Genomic DNA, 20931 nt, shown 5'->3' on the forward strand with positions numbered 1-20931 from the left:
ACAGTTCCTCATCTCGGAAACCTTACAAATCAGTGATTGTGCTGGACTTTCTATATCAGAATAGCTCTGGACATCAAAGCCCTTTATGCTTTCTCACTGTCACGCTCCAGCGGCTGCCTCCTCCGTTTGCCGGTGAGCTTCAGCGCCACTGCGGTTTCAGCTGAGCTTCAGTACGATCGTCCTGAGGCGGACTCTTTACACTTTGTTGCTCTCAGCGTCTCCCTTTTGTTGTCACCGTGTACTTTTCCCATTGTCTGATGAACTCTCTCCGACCGTCGCTTGCCTTGCTTGCACCGGCACAATCGGCTCCAAAGGAGGAGGAGCCGGCACGGGTCGTCCCCGGAGGGCAGCGGCGCGAGGGCCGAGAGGACGAACTTTTTTCTGGGAAAATGTGATTTGAAAAATGCAAAGCTTCTAAGATGATAGGCTTTAATTCTGAGCTTGTCAGCAGTCATTTTATTTGGAACAATTCCCCGGAAAAGGCGTCACAGTGTTTTAACTAATGACAAGAGAATCAAGTATCTCAGGTTTAATAGAGACGGGGAAAAAAACAGAGCTGGGTCCGAACCCATCAAGCGGCTCGGAGTAGGAAGGCGGATAAAAGACTAAAAGCAGTAGTCAACCTTAAATCGTACCCTGATAAAAGCCACACACTTTCCAATGATAAACCAATGCAAGAAGGGCAAACTGACTGTGAGTCATTTCTTCCTGCTATGATGAGGTTTTGTACTGAACACACTCGTGATTCTGACTCATCCTTTTTCTTGGAACGCCCTCTAAACATTTTGTGAAAAGGACAAAGTATTTTAACACACTTCTCATAGTACTTCTACTCGTTTTGTTGCCACCATCTCAACTCCAGCTATCACGTATACGCACACTAGTAACTTTTTTGCGCCCATTACCAATTTTGATTGATGGATTTAATTTCGACAGCCTTTTTTTTTTTTTTCCCCCTAAAGATTGTTGTGTATATATATGATGAATTTTAGCCGTGGGTTTATAATGACATGTCTGCTTCCGCGAGGAAATGTTGCACAAGCCCCCAAAACAAAGTAATGAAAACACAGTAAAAGGCCCAAAACGAATTGATGTAGAAAAAAGTTATTACGGTTCAAGAAAACCCAAATTAATCATAAAGGCACTTGACAAACACTGAATGGCGGCAAACATGGACAAGGCGGCCATTGCATGCCCTGCGGGTTGACATGACATTTAGGTGTAATGTCAATTAGAATGCGCTATGAATTTTGACTGTATGGTCTCGTGGCTGCGTGTTTTTCTTTTTCCAACACTGCATCAGCTGTTTATCCCGAGTTTGGGGGGATATGAAAGCTGAGATCCGAGCATCTGACAGATGAAATGTTGTTTCTACCCAGCAACAAGCACTTGACATATATGTTCAAAGGTGCGGAGGATGAAAACTGCACAGTTGATTTTATACTTTGGTGCCGAGAGTGAGATTCTTTTTACGGGGGGAAATGTTGAATGAGAAAAGAGCTGGTGTCAAAGAGAAGATCTTGTCACTGAAGGGCTTCAGGTTTTATCACCGCAAACACAATGTTCCCGGTAATTGCCCCGAAGAAAGAAATTGATCCACTAGCCACAACTATAAAGCAGACAGTATAAAAGACAAGGTAATATAACACAAGAGGTAAAAGACTGTGTGACTGTATGTTTATAGATTTGATCCAGATTACTGGCTAATCACTTACCATCAACACGTTTCCATGTCAGAAGTGCTGGCTCTGAATTTCTTAGACACCATGAATGCCAATTATATTACAAACAGCCACTGATTAGTTGAGTGTCAGTAGAATTCTTTTCATTCTTCATCGAGTCAAACCTCACAACAGCTAAAAATATTCACGTTAAAATCCCTTTTGTCGTTGCTTGAGTAAGTGTGATTCTCTACTAACCCCGTAAACAATTAAAAAAAAAAAAGGATGCGAACGCAAACAACCCCTGAATGAAATTTTGATTACACCTTCATCAACCGAAGTTACGCATATGCAGTCAGTAATTGCACTTGATGGGACGCTTGTGCAGTTGGTCTTTAAATAATGACTGTGGCTCAATGTGAGCTAATGTTGCTTGTTGTAGTGACAAATGAAAAGTGCGCTGATTCAATTTCCTTAATGAAGCTTCCTGAAAAAAATGAGGTGAAATCAAACATGGCCTCTGCCACGAACAGTGTAACAGCGGTTCCCTGTTACAGAGTTAATTGAACGTTTTTAAAGGAGACATATTCTGCTCATGTTCAGGTTCATGATTTTAATTTGGGTTATTATTTGAAATGTTTACAGGCTGTAATGTTCAGTAAAACACGTCAGTTTACTCACATGCAGCTCCTCTTTTCAGCCTCTGTCTGAAACGCTCGGTTTTAGCTCCTGTCTCTTTAAGGCCTGTGTCCCAATGAGGCCCAGTCTGCTCTGATTGGTGGCGCCGGCCTGAACAACATACAGGAGCCCCTTCTAAATTCAGAAGAGGAGAAACTTGGAAACTAGGACAAATGGGGATGATGGTAATGGCATGTGTTTTGGCAAAAAGCAATCTAAAACCAATTTAGATAAATCTAAACTATCTCACCTCTTTGGTTTTATTTGAGAAAGACTACAACAAGTTCACAAATCTTCTCCAAATCTTCCACCAACAGGCTGAGTCCTCGTCTATCTGCACCTCCACAAAGAAACAAACAAGAAGAATTGGTTGCCGCTGAAATTTCTCACGTTCAATACGAAAAGTCTGGTCACACCTGACACTATACCTGCCTGTTGTGTCCCCCAATCTCGCTGCAACTATGCAGCACTTACTCCAGTTGGGGTCATCACTCCTTACCCGCTCACTAACTCAGGTTTATCTTGCTGGTCCAGGGATCCAATAGGAAGTCCTGAAGGCATAAGCTTCCTTTTTCCAAACCTGCTATTATTATTATTATTTTGGCAACACCTTTATTGCTTAAGCATTAACGACATCAATAGATCTTCAAATGGGGAAAGTTTCTGTGGCCTTGTTCCCTTTTCCTTGGATTTCTTTTGTTTATGAGGTTGATGAATTTTGAGTTTTTGTTTGGATGATTGCTAACCCAAACCATATCTGTCATGTAATTTTACCTTCTACTTGTTCCAAACTACCTGATGCTACTTCCAGAAACATAAAAATACTTCCCGTCTACTTCTATCCATTCAGGTAATAATCCTAAACTGTTTTTTAGACATGAATTTAGGAAATGTCCGGAGAATTGGGTCCCAATTTTTTCCGGAGTTTGTTATTCATATATGAAGAACGCATTTTTCAGAAATTTTACTTTAGGGACTGGCAGGAGAATGTCCGGAGCAACATGTGAGGACATTTACGTTCTCACATACAGCCCCTCTGGAAAAAGATTCAGTAAAATCTGGACTTCACTGAAAGCAGCTCTAGAGAAAGGGGCATGTTCTGCGAATTGCAAGAAGAAAAAAAAACATTGAGTCGACATGTGCATTGTGTACAATGTTTGCCCCAGCAACACAGTCGCATCATTTCAAGTGGATCCCATATATTATGAAAATGTATCCATTCGCCATTTTTCCTGTGTATCACTCACAAGTCCTTTCTCCCGCAATTATAACAGTGGGCGTGTAATAGAATATATTACACGCCCACAGATTAAGGTTGTCTTGTGTTATCGAAGACGTATGTGCTCCCACTGGCCCAAGGCACACAGGAGTTGTTTAAATCCGCTGCACTAAGTCACATTCTGTATGGCCTGCCTGTGTCTGCTACAGAGCTTTGTGCATGTGAAAAAGCCCTCTGCCCAATTAAACTTGACGGATGCATCATCTGTTTGCGCTGTAGCTGTGTCCCTTGAGACGACCACAACACTTCTCTGGATGCTGCAGATTTCAAGAGCTTGCAATTATGATAAGAAATGGCCGCACACATCCTCCGCTGTAGCAGTTGTTAGACCAAGCATTGGGACACATAGTTCATAACCTGGTATTAAAGGAGGAAGTAAGCGATATTGGAGAGAACTTGTTTCTCTCTCTGTTGTTGTTGTGATTTTACTGCTCGGGCCGCGACCTCGTGTGTGGGAGTCCGACACACTAACCACTAGCGCCACTGGCTAGCATGTGTCTTAAGGTGTCGTCGAGTGATGTTTACAAACTGCACTCGCAGTGTTGTGTGGTGCGGTCCGCACCATTGTTTTGGGTTTTTATTCGATTTAGAGAGTCTGGGCTTAGCCGAAAACCCGGCGCACACACAAAAGGGACAGCCAACGGACGGTGGGGAAATATTCGCAGATTTTTTACAAAGCGTTTATTGCTTTAGAATCGCTTACCGCCCCTTTAAGATCAACCTTGAGTGATGCGATCAGAAATGGACAGCTCTAAGTTAAGTTGTCAACACACGCTAAGGCGATCACTCCCGACAAAATGTACTCAAATGTATTTGTTCACAATATTGAACCCAACTGCCTCGTAATGATTTTTGTGTATTTGCATAAAGAACGGGGAAATGAGATTTCATCACAAGTGGTTACTGGAGACACATTAATGGCAGGTTTGAAGCGGCGTCCTGTGAGCTGTCCACTGGTGATCGGATCTCTCAGGACAGTTATTGATAGTGGGTCTGAAGAGGGCCAACAAACAACAACAACAACAAAGTGCCCCTTTCCCCAAGAGAGCATGTCCTATTCTACCTTGTTTAAGAAACTGACAGTTTAATGGATGTTTGTTATCAGAGAGCAGTTGAAAAGATAATTTTTTCTCTCTCTCCGAGTCCTGTATCCACAAGCGTGTCATGTATCTCTTTGAGTTTGACTTCAAATATTGTGCAGGCTTCATCATCCTCTTCTCATCTCCTCTCCTTCTTCATCTATCAGGGTGGCAGTTGATCTCTGAGCCACAATGACGCCATCTTTTTTTTCTATATTTTAAATTACTGGTTTGATTGAGTCTTTTTGTGCCGTTTACCTCATTTACATAATCACAATAACATAATGAGCCACACATGAATTTGACTTTGAAGCTGAAGTTCAAAGTTGCTGAGTGGAATTCTGATCGTATCCCATCACATCTATGGTTTGCTTCCCCTTCTAGACTGTACACAGCAGATTAGACCGTTGACTTGAAATAAATGGAATACAATACTGTAATGGACTTGGTGCCAAAAGTGATTAATCATGAAAGCTCAATTTCCTCTCGGATGCAGCTAGTCGTTAAGAAGTGTGGGGTTACACTTCTTAACGACTAGCTGCATCCGAGAGGAAATTGAGCTTTCATTATTGGCTATGTAAATTATTTCCTTTCAAAAACTTGGAAAATTCAGATATATATGAGAACAAAGTAAAACTTTTAGTTGCAAAATTTGTCTTTTGCTATCGTGTGACGTCTGGGCCAATATCTGCCACGTAATTATACCGCCACCTAGTAACTGTGCCGAATTCAGCATTCCTCATGTGAGACGTTAGATTCCAAATTGAGCCCCGACACAGGTTTTAATAGATTGCAGAAGTGCCCCCAACCTGCAGATGAGACATGCTAGATCCATTTTTCTAGTCTACAAAGCAACTACCTGGATTTTTTTTTTGATTTTTTAGGGCTGGAGGCTGGAGGCTGGAGGTGTGGCAGACGAAGCATTTTTTTTTGGTCCGAGATGCTCCCGCTTGTGCAACATCTTGCTGCAATGCATAACATTGTTTTTTTACACCTGAAAATGACCTCTCACTATATTAATATTCCAAGAGGAAACACATCAGGCCAAGGAAGTAATGATAGCACCTCACGGGAGCTTTAACAGCCCCTCAGGTCGGCTCAGTCAAGTGTAGACGGACCAGTAAAGATTAAATGGAACCTCACTGGCATTCCCACATGCGCTGATTTAGAAGCCTATATCTAACCATGACCTGGATGACTCATAATCCTCAGTCACTATAAATCCTCTTTATAGTTCTAAGAAACTTTGCTTTTACATAATATCAATTATAGCAAATGCACATTTTTGGCCGCGTACGCTCCATTGTTCCTTTTATTTTGCTTTAGCATTTGATTTATTAACATAAAATAACATTAGCGCTTTTCTAATCATGACATTCAGCGTGAATATTTAAAACTATTCATTCATTTGATTGAATTACCCCTTAATTGCTGCTTCAGTGTGAACAAGACTAATATAATATGTAAATGAAAGCAGGTTTTGAAGTAAATGGAAAATGCATTTTGAGGTCTGCCCCCCCTTATAGTCATGCAGTCAGCAGCAACTTGTCATGCAGCATCAGGATCCATTATTATAGCAGTTTTCATCATAACTTTCATCAGTGCAACTTCATAATCAAGACACAGGGAGGAATTAAGAGCCGTTAATGACGGCACCAATCAATGTGGAAATCGTTACGACATCCAGGCGGCGTTCACAGCGTGGTGAAACAAGAACTAATCATTTAAGGCTGCGGTTGGGGAAAAGTTTTTCCTGTCGGGAGCCATTTCAGTTTGCATTACATCCTTAAAGAGACGTGTTGAATTACAGAACCCATAAATCACACTAACCTCTCTCATACGACGGCAGTGACTGCTTCTGTTCGGCGAGGTGCCAGATTAGCGACGATGACGCCAAAACAACTCGTTCAAATGGGCCTGTCACGAAAGCCAGTTTTTGCTCCACGATATATTGTCCCAGAAATAATTGCGGTAAACAATATTATCGTCATTTTTAGACCATTTTTTGATGCTGAATCATGTTAGCTTGCTTGTTGCGGGTGCGACTCCTACACGAGTTGCGTTGCGGCCGAGAGAAGTGTCATCCAAGGTTTACACTTGCGTTGAGGCCTCGGACAAAACAGCAGAAACGTGTTTGGCAAACTCAGATGAAGAGCGTTAACTCAACCCAATTGAATTTTGTCCTTACAGCTCATCCGGTTTATCGTGTTTCCAGAGTTGTCGGATCAAAACTGCCTTGCAGGCCATATACGGCCCCGGAGGCCAGACCGCTCCCCGCCCCTGCGTTAAAGTGACACGTGCTCCGAAGACGACATCCGTCATCAGGCAGAAGTTGAGGCCATTCACCATGACACCATGTAAAGTACTACACGAGCCCGTCTGGTGAGGGGAAATGAAAACGAAGAGAAACGCGAATTGCTTTTTTTTTTTTTTATGAAGCCAAAACAGGTCACGGTGCATCACAAATTACATACGCGCTCCTTTTAATAATTCACAATCTTCCCTTGAGACAAATATACACAATACCTAATATGTTTTCCTGTAACTTGTGTTGTTGTTGTTTTTTATTCTGCGATCCTGACTGCAAGACAAGTTTCCCATTTGGGACGAATAAAGTCCTCAACTGAACCGGGGGAGGAGAGAAAAAAACAACACTGTGCTCTTTGCTGTGAGCCTGTGAGCCCAACCTTTATGAGTACTGCCTTTGCTCTTCATAATTAGAGTTGACTTTCAATCTCCAGCCAAGCCGCTGATGTACCGGAACATCAATTTTCTGCTGCAGCATCACTGTGTCGAGTGCCGGGCGACGGCTCAAGTGGCACACGAGCTCATCACCGTGATCTCAAGTCAGGTAGTCAGATCCTCGGGGGCCACAGTGATGTGTCAGGAAGCATTTATGATTTTTATAATTAGTAAATGTATGTATTTGTTCGCAGGTTTAAATATAGGAAGTATTAACTACATCCTGTGGAAAGATTTGGGTTGTTTTTGACTTTCAATGGTTCATCTTTTAATGATCTACTACCAGGCTTTTCTAATCATGGCATTCAGCGTGAATATTTAAAACTATTCATTCATTTGATTGAATTAACCCATAATTGCTGCTCCAGTGTGAACAAGACTAATATAATATGTAAATGAGAGCAGGTTTTAAAGCAAATGGAAAATGGATTTTGAGGTCGAAACATCGTATTCAAAAGTATTAGGGAGACATCAGCCAGTTAAATTCATTATCAGCTAAACTGCAGTATTTTTCAATAAACGGTATAGTAGTGAGAAATTAGAATTTAACTTGATATAATACAGAAAGAAGCGTCAAACTCAATCATTAACTTTATTGATAAATCACTTGTTTCACTATTATTGATAAATCACTGTTTCTGGTTCGACATTTAGGGCATTTATGCCTCCATTGGAAAAGTCAGTAGAGTTGCATAATCAGTGGGGAAATGAAAAGAAATATACCAAATGTACATCAAATTGTTGATGGATCAATCGACTAGTTGTTTTAGCATTAAATGGCTAGTATGTCTGACCCAATGCCCCCAATAAGAAAATGTCCAAAAGGCCCAGAAGCAGAAGGTCACGCGTTTGGACGTCTGAATCATCCGATGTGTGACCCATCACCACCTCCACGTCCTGCCGAAGGCTCTTTGAAACCATCACGCCGAGTGAGATCTCAACACTCTCGAGGATTTCAAGGCGGTCGGTCAATCAAAAGCTTCCTACACTGACTTTCTTCAGTTCGGTACATGTCTGTGTTTTGTCAGTGGGTGGATACACTTCTCGAATGAATAATTTCCTGCCCCATAGTGAACCGAAAAAATGAGAGAGAGAATCTTTTTAATTAAACTGTTGTCTCTCCAAGAAAAGGCACTTGGATATCTTCCCTTCGCTGAGATATTTCATCCGAATAGTAAGGCACTTTTTGAAATTAGTGTTTGGGGCGGGTTCATCGCTTTGAATTCATGTTGGCAGGAAGAATTGCCACACATTGATAAAAGAGTTAAAGAAATGTGTGCAAAAGGAAAAGAAAAGAAAAAACTTTAATCTGTAGCTGCCACAGTCTGTTCATCCAATTTTCTCTTTTGTGCATTGTGCGATTGTAGATGGGCAAGAAAATGTATACCTCTATAACCAAATCACGCTTTACTTCATTTCCAAGTATTGTATATAGTGATGAATATAATTGGTTTAACCGTGAAGACAGTGATGGTCCTAATAGTGATATAGACCTATAGATAATGCACAGTCATTATTATTATTATCTATAGATGTCGCCGTTGCACATGGTGCGTATGAATTGTGTCAGATTTCTGAAAATGAGGTTTCTGCACATTTAGGTTTCACCAGAGAGCGTTCACGACCCCTCTCACTTTGCTCAGTGTTTGAAATCGTGTGTGTGTTGTGTGTGTGTGTGTGTGTGTGTGTGTGTGTGTGTGTGTGTGTGTGTGTGTGTGTGTGTCTTGCATCCAAACACACTCCCATTCGTGGAAAGCTCCTCAGTTAAATGCCAGGAGCGCTGTCTTTTTTGCCGTCATCGTTGCTTTTATCACACGCCGATGAAGTCAAAGCAACAGCACTTTGTGCGATTTGTATTTCACACCCAAACTGCGCCGGAGTTCTCTTTTATTCCACCCTCTGCCTTTGAAGTGGGGCTACACCACTGAATGGTCGAACGCTAAACACAAATCTAAATGACAGAGGGAGGAGCAAGGTTTCAGCAGTCTCACTGCAGGGACTTTGATCACAAACGGCCTCATGCCGCCACATATTTTTTTGGTTATAATTCCACACTGGATGTTGCACATGAGCAAATTCAACGATTCAAATGTGATTCTTATCTGAGCTATGGCTGCGGCCGTGTTGTAGGGCCACAACACGATAAGAGCTGGCGTCGCGATTGGTTGTGCAGTAGCTTCGTATTTCCATTTCTTCTGGCAGATATTTGAATATAGCGGAAAAGCGAAAGAGGTACATACGTTTACGACAACGAGCCCTGACCCTTACCTGGTCGAAGTTAAACGCAGCATTGACATGAGTGTGAAATAATATTCATAGAACATTACGTCTATTGTCTGCCATCTTTAGGAATCTGAAAGAAACGCGAACCAGTGAACGACCTCATTCTCGCCGCGTTGTCGGACCTCAGGCGTACCTCCTCCATCTACATGTACGTATTTGAGGGCTGGATGAAATATAGAAACACCACGCTGAAGTAAATAAAGTCACAAGGTCATTTAGTCAGTGTCTCAAGGTTTTTGAATCAATATTAGAACATTAACGTCTGGGCCAGATTTTCATGGCAGTCGAGCCGAATGTTGAAATGTTTCAAAGGAAGAGAAAAAAAGGAAAAGGCAACCTGGTGGCGATACGATAGAAAAGGTCATGCAATCAACAGAGTCACTAGGATTCATCCTTGGGGGGAACATGGATTTATGTTTGTATAATTTTTTTTGCCAATCATTTATGTAGATGTTGAGCTATTTCACTGGAATTGGCCTGCTGATTGTGCGAGTCATTTGGATTCGTCCCGTGAACTTCACGGTGTTTGCACAATTGGCAGGCGGCGGCGGCGGCTCATGCAGTAAATTCTCCAATAGAGGTTTGTCCTCGTGCAGGCCACACGAGCGAGTCTGAGTTCTAGGGCTGCGACTTACAATTATTTTCATTATCGATTAATCTCTCGATTATTTATTAAAATATTAATCAACATTAAAGAAGTTGAAATCAAAGAATTTTGACTTACCGTATTTTCCGCACTTTAAGGCGCACCGGAGTTTGAGCCGCAGCAGCTAAATTTAATGATTTGTACATCTATAAGCCGCACTGGACTACAAGCCGCAGGTGTTTTAATGGTTAATTATCATATGTAAGAGTTCGTGCACAGAGGGGATTGTCGGGAAAGAGATGGCTGCTTGAGGAAGGCGCGGCATATAGTCCGAAAATTACGGTATTTAAAAAAAAGAAACTACTTGAACCGATTAAATCGATTATCAAAATAGTTGCCGATTAATTTAGTAGTTGATTAATCGATTAACTGTTGCAGCTCTCCTCACTTCTTTTCTCATGATGCGATCAGCATGTCCGTCCGTCCATGCATCTGTCTGTCTGACGTGGTGCCTTTTGATATACATTTAATTTTTTCTATTAACCTGCAGGTTTTGTTTCCGTGGTCAAACCTCAAAACCATATGGAATTTTTTAAGTAACTTAACAACAATGTTATTCAAGTGAAGTGGCGCCTTGTCCGTATTTTGGGTTTCTTGAACCAAAGAAGTTTTGCCGGGTGCTGGTTGTAATGTTAACTCCTGACCATTCTTGTCAGTACCACTGTGATTCTTACCTCACTGGGGTGAACCTTCCTCCATACCAAAAATTATTTTCTCTTGCACTAACAACATTTGTAAACAAGAAAACACACAACAAAAAGCTGATTTATGGTGAATAGGCATGATGCAAATGAATAACCGAGGCTGGGGATTTATGCAGTGGCAGGGACACAACAACAACAACAACGCAGTGACTGAAGGATTAATTCCTGACTGACCTCGCAATTTACTAGAAGAAGAAATAGAAAGTTGTTGGCGGGGAAAAATAAACACTTGTGAGGAGAAAGAGTCCTCTCTGGACTCGGATGTGTGGCGGGTGAGTCCGAAAAGCAGAGCAGGATAAATGGATTTCGTGGGAGCTCGGGTTCTGACTAACCTCAAACGCTGCAGCAAAATCCCCCCAAGGATTGATGCGGAGGCCAAGTTGCATGTTTACCATCCTTGGAGTACTGCAGCACACCTCCAATTTCGAAATTGTGATTCCTCTGCGGGATGTTGTTCGCCTCCGCACTCCGAACGTGGTGAGGTGAGGATGTGCTCGCGTCTCCCTTCATGAACATCTGAAGGCTTCGGTCGGTTGTCCTGATGAAACAGGGCGCAGATCTTCCGCAGCAGATGGTGATTAAACCTATGCAGCTTTCTCTTGTTATTTTATTTATTTAATGTACGTCATCAGACTTGTTAACTCCTCTGCCTCCTCCAGGCTTGTGGTCACCTAACTCGACTAAATTCAATACTATCTCGACCAAAAGCAATCATTTTTCCCAGCAACCGTAAACACTTACTTTATACATTCGTGTACCTTTCTTTGAAATTGTCTCTTATACTGTATGGCTGCTATATGAAAAATTGATCCGTCTATCTAAAGGCGAGGACACATTACTGTACGACATTATGAGTCCATTAGGAAATATGTTTTCTACCGGGTCTCTTCCAGTTTTGCTTTGGCTCGTGACGGCAAATAAAATCACATTGTGCGTTTTATATAAAGATTCCGATATTACGTCGCCGCCAGTCGTTCTCATCAAGATTTCTTTTACATGTTTGATATTTGTGACTTTGGCAACCTATCAACGTCAGTTGCTTGTTGACTGAGAGCAACAGCGGGTGAATGGCTTTATCCCAGCAGGCTATACGGTCGACGTTGCTCATCCTTTTCCAATCTGGAACCTCGACCATGAACTCCCGTCCAGAACCGTGACCTCCAGCACCTCCGAGTCGGAGGCCGTGGTGCTCTGCCGGAAAGCGGTGGTCTTGTTCACAAGTGAGGGCACAATGGAGCGGGAGGTGGACGGGCGGATTGGGGCGGCGTCGGCGGTGCTGTGTGCGTTGTACCGGTCCGTTGTGGGTAAGGTAGTGACTGAAAGAACGAGATCAGGAATACAGCTGGCCTGAATGAGCTTTCTCCATACTGAAGGGGTTTTGCCGGGCTCAGCTGTAGAGATAAGGTGAGGGGTTCAAACATTCAGAGCGCGGCCGCGGGAGAGGGATGTCTGGAGCGCCATGCTCAGTCTGGCCGCCTCCGCAATTCGATTCCCATATAAGCGTGAAGAAAATGTTATCCTTTCAGCGCAGATGTCCCTGCATGTGAACAAGTGCAAGCTGCTGGCTGCCGTCCACGTTTTCTTTTGGCACAAGAACGCGCGACAGTCGGCGCTCTCACATCAACCCTCCAGGACTCGAGTCAAAAGGATTCATGTAGAAAATAATCAGAAGATTAGTTGACATGAAAAAAACAACCTTTTTGTTATGTGCAACTTGATGTTAAAGGTACTAAAACTGTAAGTAATAGTTGTCATTGTAACGGTTCTTTATAATCGTTTTTTTTAATAATCTGACAGAAGACACGGCTAAATCTGGCTCATTATTACTGCACCTAAAAAAAAGATTGTGTGTTTGTGCGAGTGCGTGTACGTGCGTGTGTGTAGAACACAGTATTTGAAATTCTTTGTTCTGTTTATTCCAGCTCTACTAGTTACCAGATTCTGGTCATTTTGCTCCATCCTTAAGACTTGGCACCGACGTTGCGGTGGTCAACGTCGCTCGTGCCTGCGATCGCCACCATCATTATTATCATTACTTTAATTACTACTACAATTTTTGCGTTTGTGCCAGTTGACTTGGCTCTTACTCTCCTCCAGAAGGGTGTGACAGCAAAATTGATCAGATTGTGCATTCGAAAGTCGCAGCCTGCGGCGCGGCGCATGGCCAGCATTTAACCGAGGTGTGCGCGGCCAACGTGGGAGAGGGGCGAGCAAATAATTGAAGATGGATTCTTTACCGGCTTTTAATGGTGGTCATGCCACTGCGAAGCAAGAACAGTGGCCGCTTTCATCAGCCGCGAGTCATTATTTCGCCATTCACGACGGCTATGTAATTTCAGGGGCCCCAACGGAACCAAAGGTTGTCAGAGGGGCTCAACTGAGGCTGTGCAGGGCAGTCTCACCTGAATTTCACTTCCATACAGTTTTCATGTGCATATTTCAAACGGACGTTCACGACTGCTTGTATGACGTGCAAGCCATCTGTGAGAGCGTGGAGCTCCGGAGCCCTGAAATTATACCCGATGAAGGTGTTTGGTTTTGAAAGACACAACAATCCGTTGTAATCTCTGTCTTTGTCCCTGTCATTTTCTTTTTTCCAGGAGACAATAATGGATGGCCCCATCTCTTCGACAAGTATTTTGGAATGCCAAGCCACAACGCCGGGACCAGGTCCAATATATGCCGTAAGTGCTGTTATTAAGGTTTCTGAATGTCTTTGGTCTATTTTTGCTCACATATAATAGTCACGGACCAGTCAATAGCAGCTACTGTATCACCAAGACAGAGGACATACAACGGTGTGCCGTGAGAGGGTATCTACCGTTATATCACAGAAAAAGAAGAAAAAACAAGATGTTTACCGGCTGCCTTGTGTCACCGTGGTCCTTCACCCAAGATGGAACAAAAGAGCAGTGCAGCTCTACACGTTTCTGAAAATAGAAGAAATCAATTCTACAGGTGTCATGGGAGTCTTTATAGACACAGGAAAAAGCTTTTCTCAGAATCACCACATTTACTTCTTTCTAGCAATTAAAATGTCCTTGTTTGCATTTCAAAATGCTACATTATGCAGCTCACCCACTTTTTTTTCTTCTTTTCCATTGCCGCTTTTTGTCTCTTTACGTCTTTCCTGCAATGGTGAATACAAATCAAACGGCTATTGGAGCCTGATGTTTCAATAGGGGGGGCATTAAAGAACTCCTGATGCTGTTTTATCAGCATGATGTTGACGGTTATTCAGGTTTTTAACGGTAAAACAAATTATCACTCAAACGGATGGTAAGTGTGTAATAGTGTAACTAACCAGAATATTCTCTACTGTGCATTTCACTGTATGGACATGTTTTTTTTTTAATGTATGTGTTATACAGTAATTAATTTATATAATATATCTAAAAATCTATTCTTACCCGTCACCATGATTATTATATAAATAACATGACCAGCGGCACGACCTCAGCCCACCCCCCGTGCTGCGGAGGAAGAACTGATGTAATTAGTGGCTTTTTTACTTTATTTTGTTTTATTGACGTTTTACATCCGTTTCCAGATAAATATTAATGTGTTTATATACTGTTGTGGCAACGTAAAACATTATGGCTGCTGCACTTATACCTCGTTATGTCTGAAGTCGTACTGTATTGATCAGATAATATAACGGCACCCCGATGAGATTCCTCATCATTTGCCCATACAGGAAAAACAGTACACACTCATGCATGCAAAACATTTTGGATTTTCCGACGGAGAGCTGGGCCGGATGAGTGTGGGCCGTGCGTTCGCACCATTCGGCCGATCAGATGTATCTGCCCGCAGTATAGCTACTATTCCTGTGGGTCTCTATTATTTCGTAAGCATATTACATGAAATGGATTACATCTATCCATAACATACAATCTCACACTACAGCAAAAGTACAGCAAAAACATACGCTTACGAACAGAACCTTCATAACACATGACGACATCGCAAAAATCAACACAATACATCACACATCAATCGACACAAGCTCAAAACCTGTCATGCACATTCCGTGGCACAACGTGATCATTTATCTCCTCAGTGGTCGAGAGAAGAAAGTACCGGAAAATTAATTAATCAGTCACAAAATAATGGAAAATATATAGCTCAAAAGTCTGAAAACTCAAAGGCCCCGGCCCTTTTTGCCGCATGTCCTCCCCCAACCCGCTCCCCCTTCACGCTGAATACTGTCCTGTCAAATAAAGGCTTTGAAAATGCACCCAAACATAATTTAACACATCAATCATCAAACAACGTCATCATCAGTTTGTCGACAGTTAGCCGAACAAAGTTCCTGAAGCGAAAAAACGGGCGACGGTGGCGACGTTACTATTTCACCATAGAAATGTTAAACGTGCGCGTAGATCAATCCGGAACTTCCATTAAATATGTTTTTTGCCAACGGATGTGACGACGCAGAGGCCAAAGCCCGATGTGTGGAGTGTGGCTCGACGCTCTCCAACGAGGCGTAGAATACAGATGATTAGCCCAAAAATAATTCGGGATCTCTTTTTTAATGGACCCCATCCCGTTGCAAGTTTGAACAGTTGGGCCTCGCTGCACGGTGGCGTAGTGGTTAGCACTTTCGCCTCACTGCAAGAAGGTTCAAACCAACCAGGGCCTTTTTGTGTGGAGTTTGCATGTTCTCCCCCGTGTATGCGTGGGTTCTCTCCGGGTTCTCCGGCTTCCTCCCGCAGTCCAGAGACATGCAGAATGGGGTCAGGTTCATTGGAGACTCTAAATTGACCGTGGGTGTGAATGTGAGAGTGAATGGTTGTCCGTCTCTGTATGTGGCCCTGCGATAGGCTGGCGACCTGTCCAGGGTGAACCCCGCCTCTCGCCCAATGTTAGCTGGGATTGGCTCCAGCCCCCCTGCGACCCTTAAATGGATAAAGCGGTAGACGATGGATGGAAGGCCTCGAAGTAGAAAAGGTTGAGGACCCCTCATCCGTAGCGTCCGTGGTGGTGACTGCGAGGTTTGCTTAGGCGATAGCTGACATAGAAACTGTTTGTGCAAATTTTCCTCGTATCGTGCAGGTTTACCTCCCGATAGATTGGAAACCACCAAACTCATCGGCTGTGCTCTTGTCCTCGAGCCTTTCCTTTGAACGCCATTTCAGATTCCACAATCCCTAACCCTCCCCTGGGGTGCAGGAAAACGTGGCAGTATCCAAATCTGTCAAATTGTCATATTACCGTCGCTGCATGTTCCGATTTATCAGGTGTTGTCCCTCTGCTTCCCCTTGCGAACCCACTGAGTGCTGTTTTCGGACCATGGGCAATGTCAGCCAAGGTTGTTTTTTTTTACATTATGATACACCCAGCTCCAAAAAAGAAAAGGAAACTGTCTTTTTTCTGATTAATTCCTCTCTGACTGCATAGGGGAGCTTAACCTCACGAAGTAGCTCTGGGTCATTTCCTGTCAGGGATGAAATGTTACCTCCCTGTCGACGGTTAACAAAAGCCCAGGGATCAGTCTGTAAGGCATTTGAGGCGTAACACACAAATCCTACACGAAGTGTAAAACAAATGTGTTTGAATTAATCCTGATCCGCAAAGGTCACTCTACTGCAGATGTGTCAAGTTATTGAGTGTGTCGGGGTGTGAATGTGCTGTTTCTGATGAAACCCAGGAGGAGGTCTTGTGATCAGAGCAAACACATTATTTAATAAAACTCTGAACCATTTCATACTGTGTAAAGTAGAATTCCAGCCTGGAAAGCGTAAGGGAGTGTCAAGCTGATCACTTTGGTTGGTCCTTTGGCAGCAGGGCACTCAGAATACAATTAGAAAAGTAGAATTGATTTCATGGAGCAGAGGCTCGTGGTGGTGGCGGTTTGTTGTTGGAGCAGCTGATGTCAACGGCGAGAAAAAAAAAGTGCGTCGAGCATCTTTAGAACCCGAGCTTTTTGTTGAAAAGGTTAATGGTTAATGGACTTTGCCCTTTTCCAGTCACGACAACCACTGAAGGCGCTTTACGCTACACACTCACACAGCACTACTCAATACACGTGGTGCTTTCGCACACTTGGATATGTGGACAGGGGGAGACGACACCCTCCCCGACTGATGGACGATCTGCTCTGCCTCCTGAGACACAGCCAATCCAATAACATTTCATAACCCTTCGTTATCATATAATTTAAATACCATATTCTCATGTGACAGCACTGACCAAAGAGCTTGGTAATTTTTTCTTGATCTCCCTCTTGGCAAAAGCACTGAAAAGTGAACAAAAAAAAGAGATTTTTAATAAAGGTTAGCGCTCTGAACGATCCAAGTTTTGAGTTCAACTCAGAGTAGAAAAATGCCAATTGTCAATCGCATGTTTTGCCATTGTCCAATCCACGGAATTGAGGCCTTCGTTTGGAAACAACAACCGGACATACATGACATTGCCACCAGGACCATGATTTATACAGGAAAAAAAGGCCTGGATGCTAAATAGTGCTGCACTTGAACGTGCGATGTCTCCCTAGACGAGCTGAAGGACATATCATATACAAACTTTTCAGATATTGACAACGGGCTGCACGGTGGTGTAGTGGTCAGCACTTTCGCCTCACAGCGAGAAGGTTCTGGGTTCGAGTCCCGGTTCAAGCCAACCAGGGCCTTTCTGTGTGGAGTTTGCATGTTCTCCCCGTGTATGCGTGGGTTCTCTCAAGTTCTCCGGTTTCCTCCCACAGTCCAAAGACATGCAGAATGGGATTAGGTTCATTGAAGACTCTAAATTGACCGTAGGTGTGAATGGTTGTCCGTCCCTGTATGTGGCCCTGCGATAGGCTGGCGAGGGCGAACCCCGCCTCTTGCCCAATGTTAGCTGCAAACTTACAACTCATTTGCTCTCAAAGTGACAATCGAAGTTGAGCACAATCGTAAGGTCCAGCAGAGAAACATCTCCGCTTCCCCATCTGATCAGACGGGAGCCGCCACCAGCGACCCCACCCCCCAACTCCACCAAGCCGGCAACAGCGAGTGGAAAAAATGTCTCCAAAAATCCATTAAAAAAACCCCACCGTTGTTATAGTCACTCTGTGGACTTGTTGTTTACCACATTGGTTGACGTGGGAATCACAGCAGCCTTTTTCTATTATCAGTGCTTATCAGCCTCGGATTCTGAGGGTCCTTCAATATCACATTTTCCTCGGCGATACACGGAGATAATGACACGTTTTAGTCCACAAAGGTTCTTTTTGTGCCCTGTGAGCAGCAATGCGACAAGATGGCTTTATTGTGACGCTTGATACAACAGCTGAAAATAATACAATTAAAAATATTATATATTATATATATATATTAGTATTACTGTGGTTTTAGTTCCGCGAGGGGTTCATTTGCAGCATTTCAGATTGTTTATTATTATTTCCAGGGAAATCATACATTATTATCTCTGAGCTATTGAGTTCGGGAGCTTTCGCCTCATTGCCGGAGCGGAAGATTTATTTTTGCTACACGATGAAAGTAATGCCAAATAAATTGCATGGCTTCATTTCCATACCTGTTCAGACTCACTAAAAGAGAGGCCGCATTCACATCAGCAGATGCACAACAGAGACACGCGGATGTTGCCGACCCCCCGGAATTGCATGACATTTCAGTCAGTTCAAAGGATCGTGTCCTAATTCATAGCAGTTGGAGCCGCTTTTATGTGAAGTGCCACATTGGGTGTAGCTGTACAGAGATGTGATCAAGGAGCTGAACCTAAAGGGAACACATTGTGTTTCTGTTTCAAGTGTTTTTTTATTAAGAGTTGGCCCTGTTTTTTTTTGATTCTTCTCTAGTCCGTTTTTTTTTTTCCCCAAAGTGACATCAGCACTTTGGAGAAGTGGTGCTCCCACAAATCACTGCACACATTAAAGGGAGGTGCGCGTCTTTTCTCGTTGCGCCGCCGGAATCTATCCTGTTGTAATGTGGCGGACCTGCTGCGAGCGTTCCAACGGCCTCGATCGAAGGCAATACCGGAAAAACATTGCGTTTGCCGAAATGGGAGTTAAACCTGAAATGTGTAACCATCTCTGTAAATGCGTGTTTGTCTGAAAAAAAAAATTGGAGCCTTTCCATAACTTCCATGCTGCTTATTCTGATAAGTCATCAAATATGATTTCTTCTCACCGGGGTCCACGAAAGTCGGCTCAAACAATGTCATCCGCACCTTTCCATCACATCTTGCATATCCAAACTGGGATTTAATTAAAGGTAGCTTAATCCAGGCATATCCAATAAGCCAGCAAGAGAAACCGGGGTCTGTTAATAACTATTGGCGACTCGTGTTTATCCTCCAAGTCACTTTAATAAATGTTCTTTTATTCACTGCGTTAATCTCAGGGTTCTCCTCCAGCCAGACCTGGGCTCCATCCATACTAATGTTTTGTGTGTTTTTGTGTACCCGTCCACCCTTAGGCCTGAAAATGCATATTACATGACCACCGGTGTAAACAGGATGGGCAGATTGTCTACTCCGCAGTGAGGTAGTTGCTTGGTTACAAAAAAGAAAACACTACGAACAATGGTGGAAAGTAGGACGAGGGGTTTATTTTTCTGCTACCAACAATGACGCGGAACTGGTATTTAAAGTAAACAATCAGAGCGTGAAACTCTCAAGACGAGTCTTCTCAGGCACCAAGCAAGGTCATCTCATCTACGGCAAGCCGAAACAATCATTGAGCAGCTGATGTCTCACGCGCGGTGTCGAGGTCGCGGGGAGAATCTAAACACACTACAGCGACCGGGGGATGGGCAGACTGTCTTGGGACGCCGAACACTGTGAACCTGTTGATCTGTGTAGCCAACCGGAAGTCTCCTCAATATTGAGCTCTTATAATAAATACTTCTGCTTAAGACGTCCCCGGTTTCCGTCTTCCTGAATCAGCATCCACTCCATCGATTGTTCCATTTCACCTTTACCTCAAACAGCTCCGGTGTTGACACGTTGGTTGTGGATGATCGGTTGGTTGATGTCTCCTCTGATGTCCCCCCCCCCCCCATACCCCCCACCCCTCCCACCCTTCGATGTCTCCAGTGCTGGGTGTCGTTCCGGAGCTCTGCCAGTGCCGAGAGCTGGAGCTGGACTGTGGCAGCGCGCAGCTCCGAGACGTCCCAGCGGTGGCGGTGAATGTCACCATGATGTGAGTAGAAAATAACCCCCTCATGCTGTTTGGTATCAAAAAAAGGCTCGAGCAATCCCCGGGAGGCTTTCCGTCCCTCACCGTGACATGCCACAGCATGTGTTGAAGCAAAAATATACCCTTCCGTCACCCACCCCGCCACCGACAGTACCTGTCACCGCCACGGTGTGACTGAGGAACTCGCTCGCGGCCGGAATTGGAAGATTAATCTCTGGTGGGGGGGGGTGGGGGGGAGTGCCAAACGCAGCCCCCTTCACTCAGAGACGCATGTGCCCTTGAAAGTCTAAGTGGCAACATCGCATACTTTGATTGTTGTACCTGGGGGGAGATTTTTTGTCATAATTCACGTTTTCACTGCTCGGAGCGAAATACTTTTTTCGTCTTCTTTACACATACTTGACAAGGACATATGTCCTCGTGGTCGTTACGAAGTTGCCGGTGTTTCATCAAAGTGAATCACCCTTCTTCATTCTTTATTCATCATTTTTCTTCCTTTTTTTTTTTTACATGACCTGGAGTATTAACTGCGACCACTGGCCTGCCTTCATTATCTTTCCCCCCGGTCGCTGCTTTGTCATTGGGATGGAATAATTCACTTCATGGCATACATGGGAGGTGTAATATTTTGTAGTCGGCTCACTTTGGGGTTTTTTCATCCCATCTGGACATCGCTGACTGGAATTTTTTTTCTCTTTGTGAGTTTAAAGTGCAGGC

General features: G+C 43.6%; 1 protein-coding gene across 6 annotated transcripts in view; it reads left to right on the plus strand.

The window, feature by feature from the left end:
- Positions 1-20931, plus strand: part of rxfp1 (relaxin family peptide receptor 1) — a 70845-nt gene that overhangs the window by 31371 nt on the left and 18543 nt on the right. For 5 of the 6 annotated variants that reach the window (XM_047334590.1, XM_035650198.2, XM_047334588.1 and 2 more), the window contains 2 exons: positions 13673-13756; positions 20112-20217. In XM_047334590.1, the coding sequence (XP_047190546.1) occupies positions 13673-13756; positions 20112-20217 (190 nt within the window). Of the gene's footprint in view, positions 1-13672; positions 13757-20111; positions 20218-20931 lie in introns of those variants that run through there. The other variant, XM_035650207.2, reaches the window with a different exon arrangement.

This window comes from Scophthalmus maximus, chromosome 9, assembly GCF_022379125.1.
Source record: "Scophthalmus maximus strain ysfricsl-2021 chromosome 9, ASM2237912v1, whole genome shotgun sequence".
NCBI classification, from domain to species: domain Eukaryota; kingdom Metazoa; phylum Chordata; class Actinopteri; order Pleuronectiformes; family Scophthalmidae; genus Scophthalmus; species Scophthalmus maximus.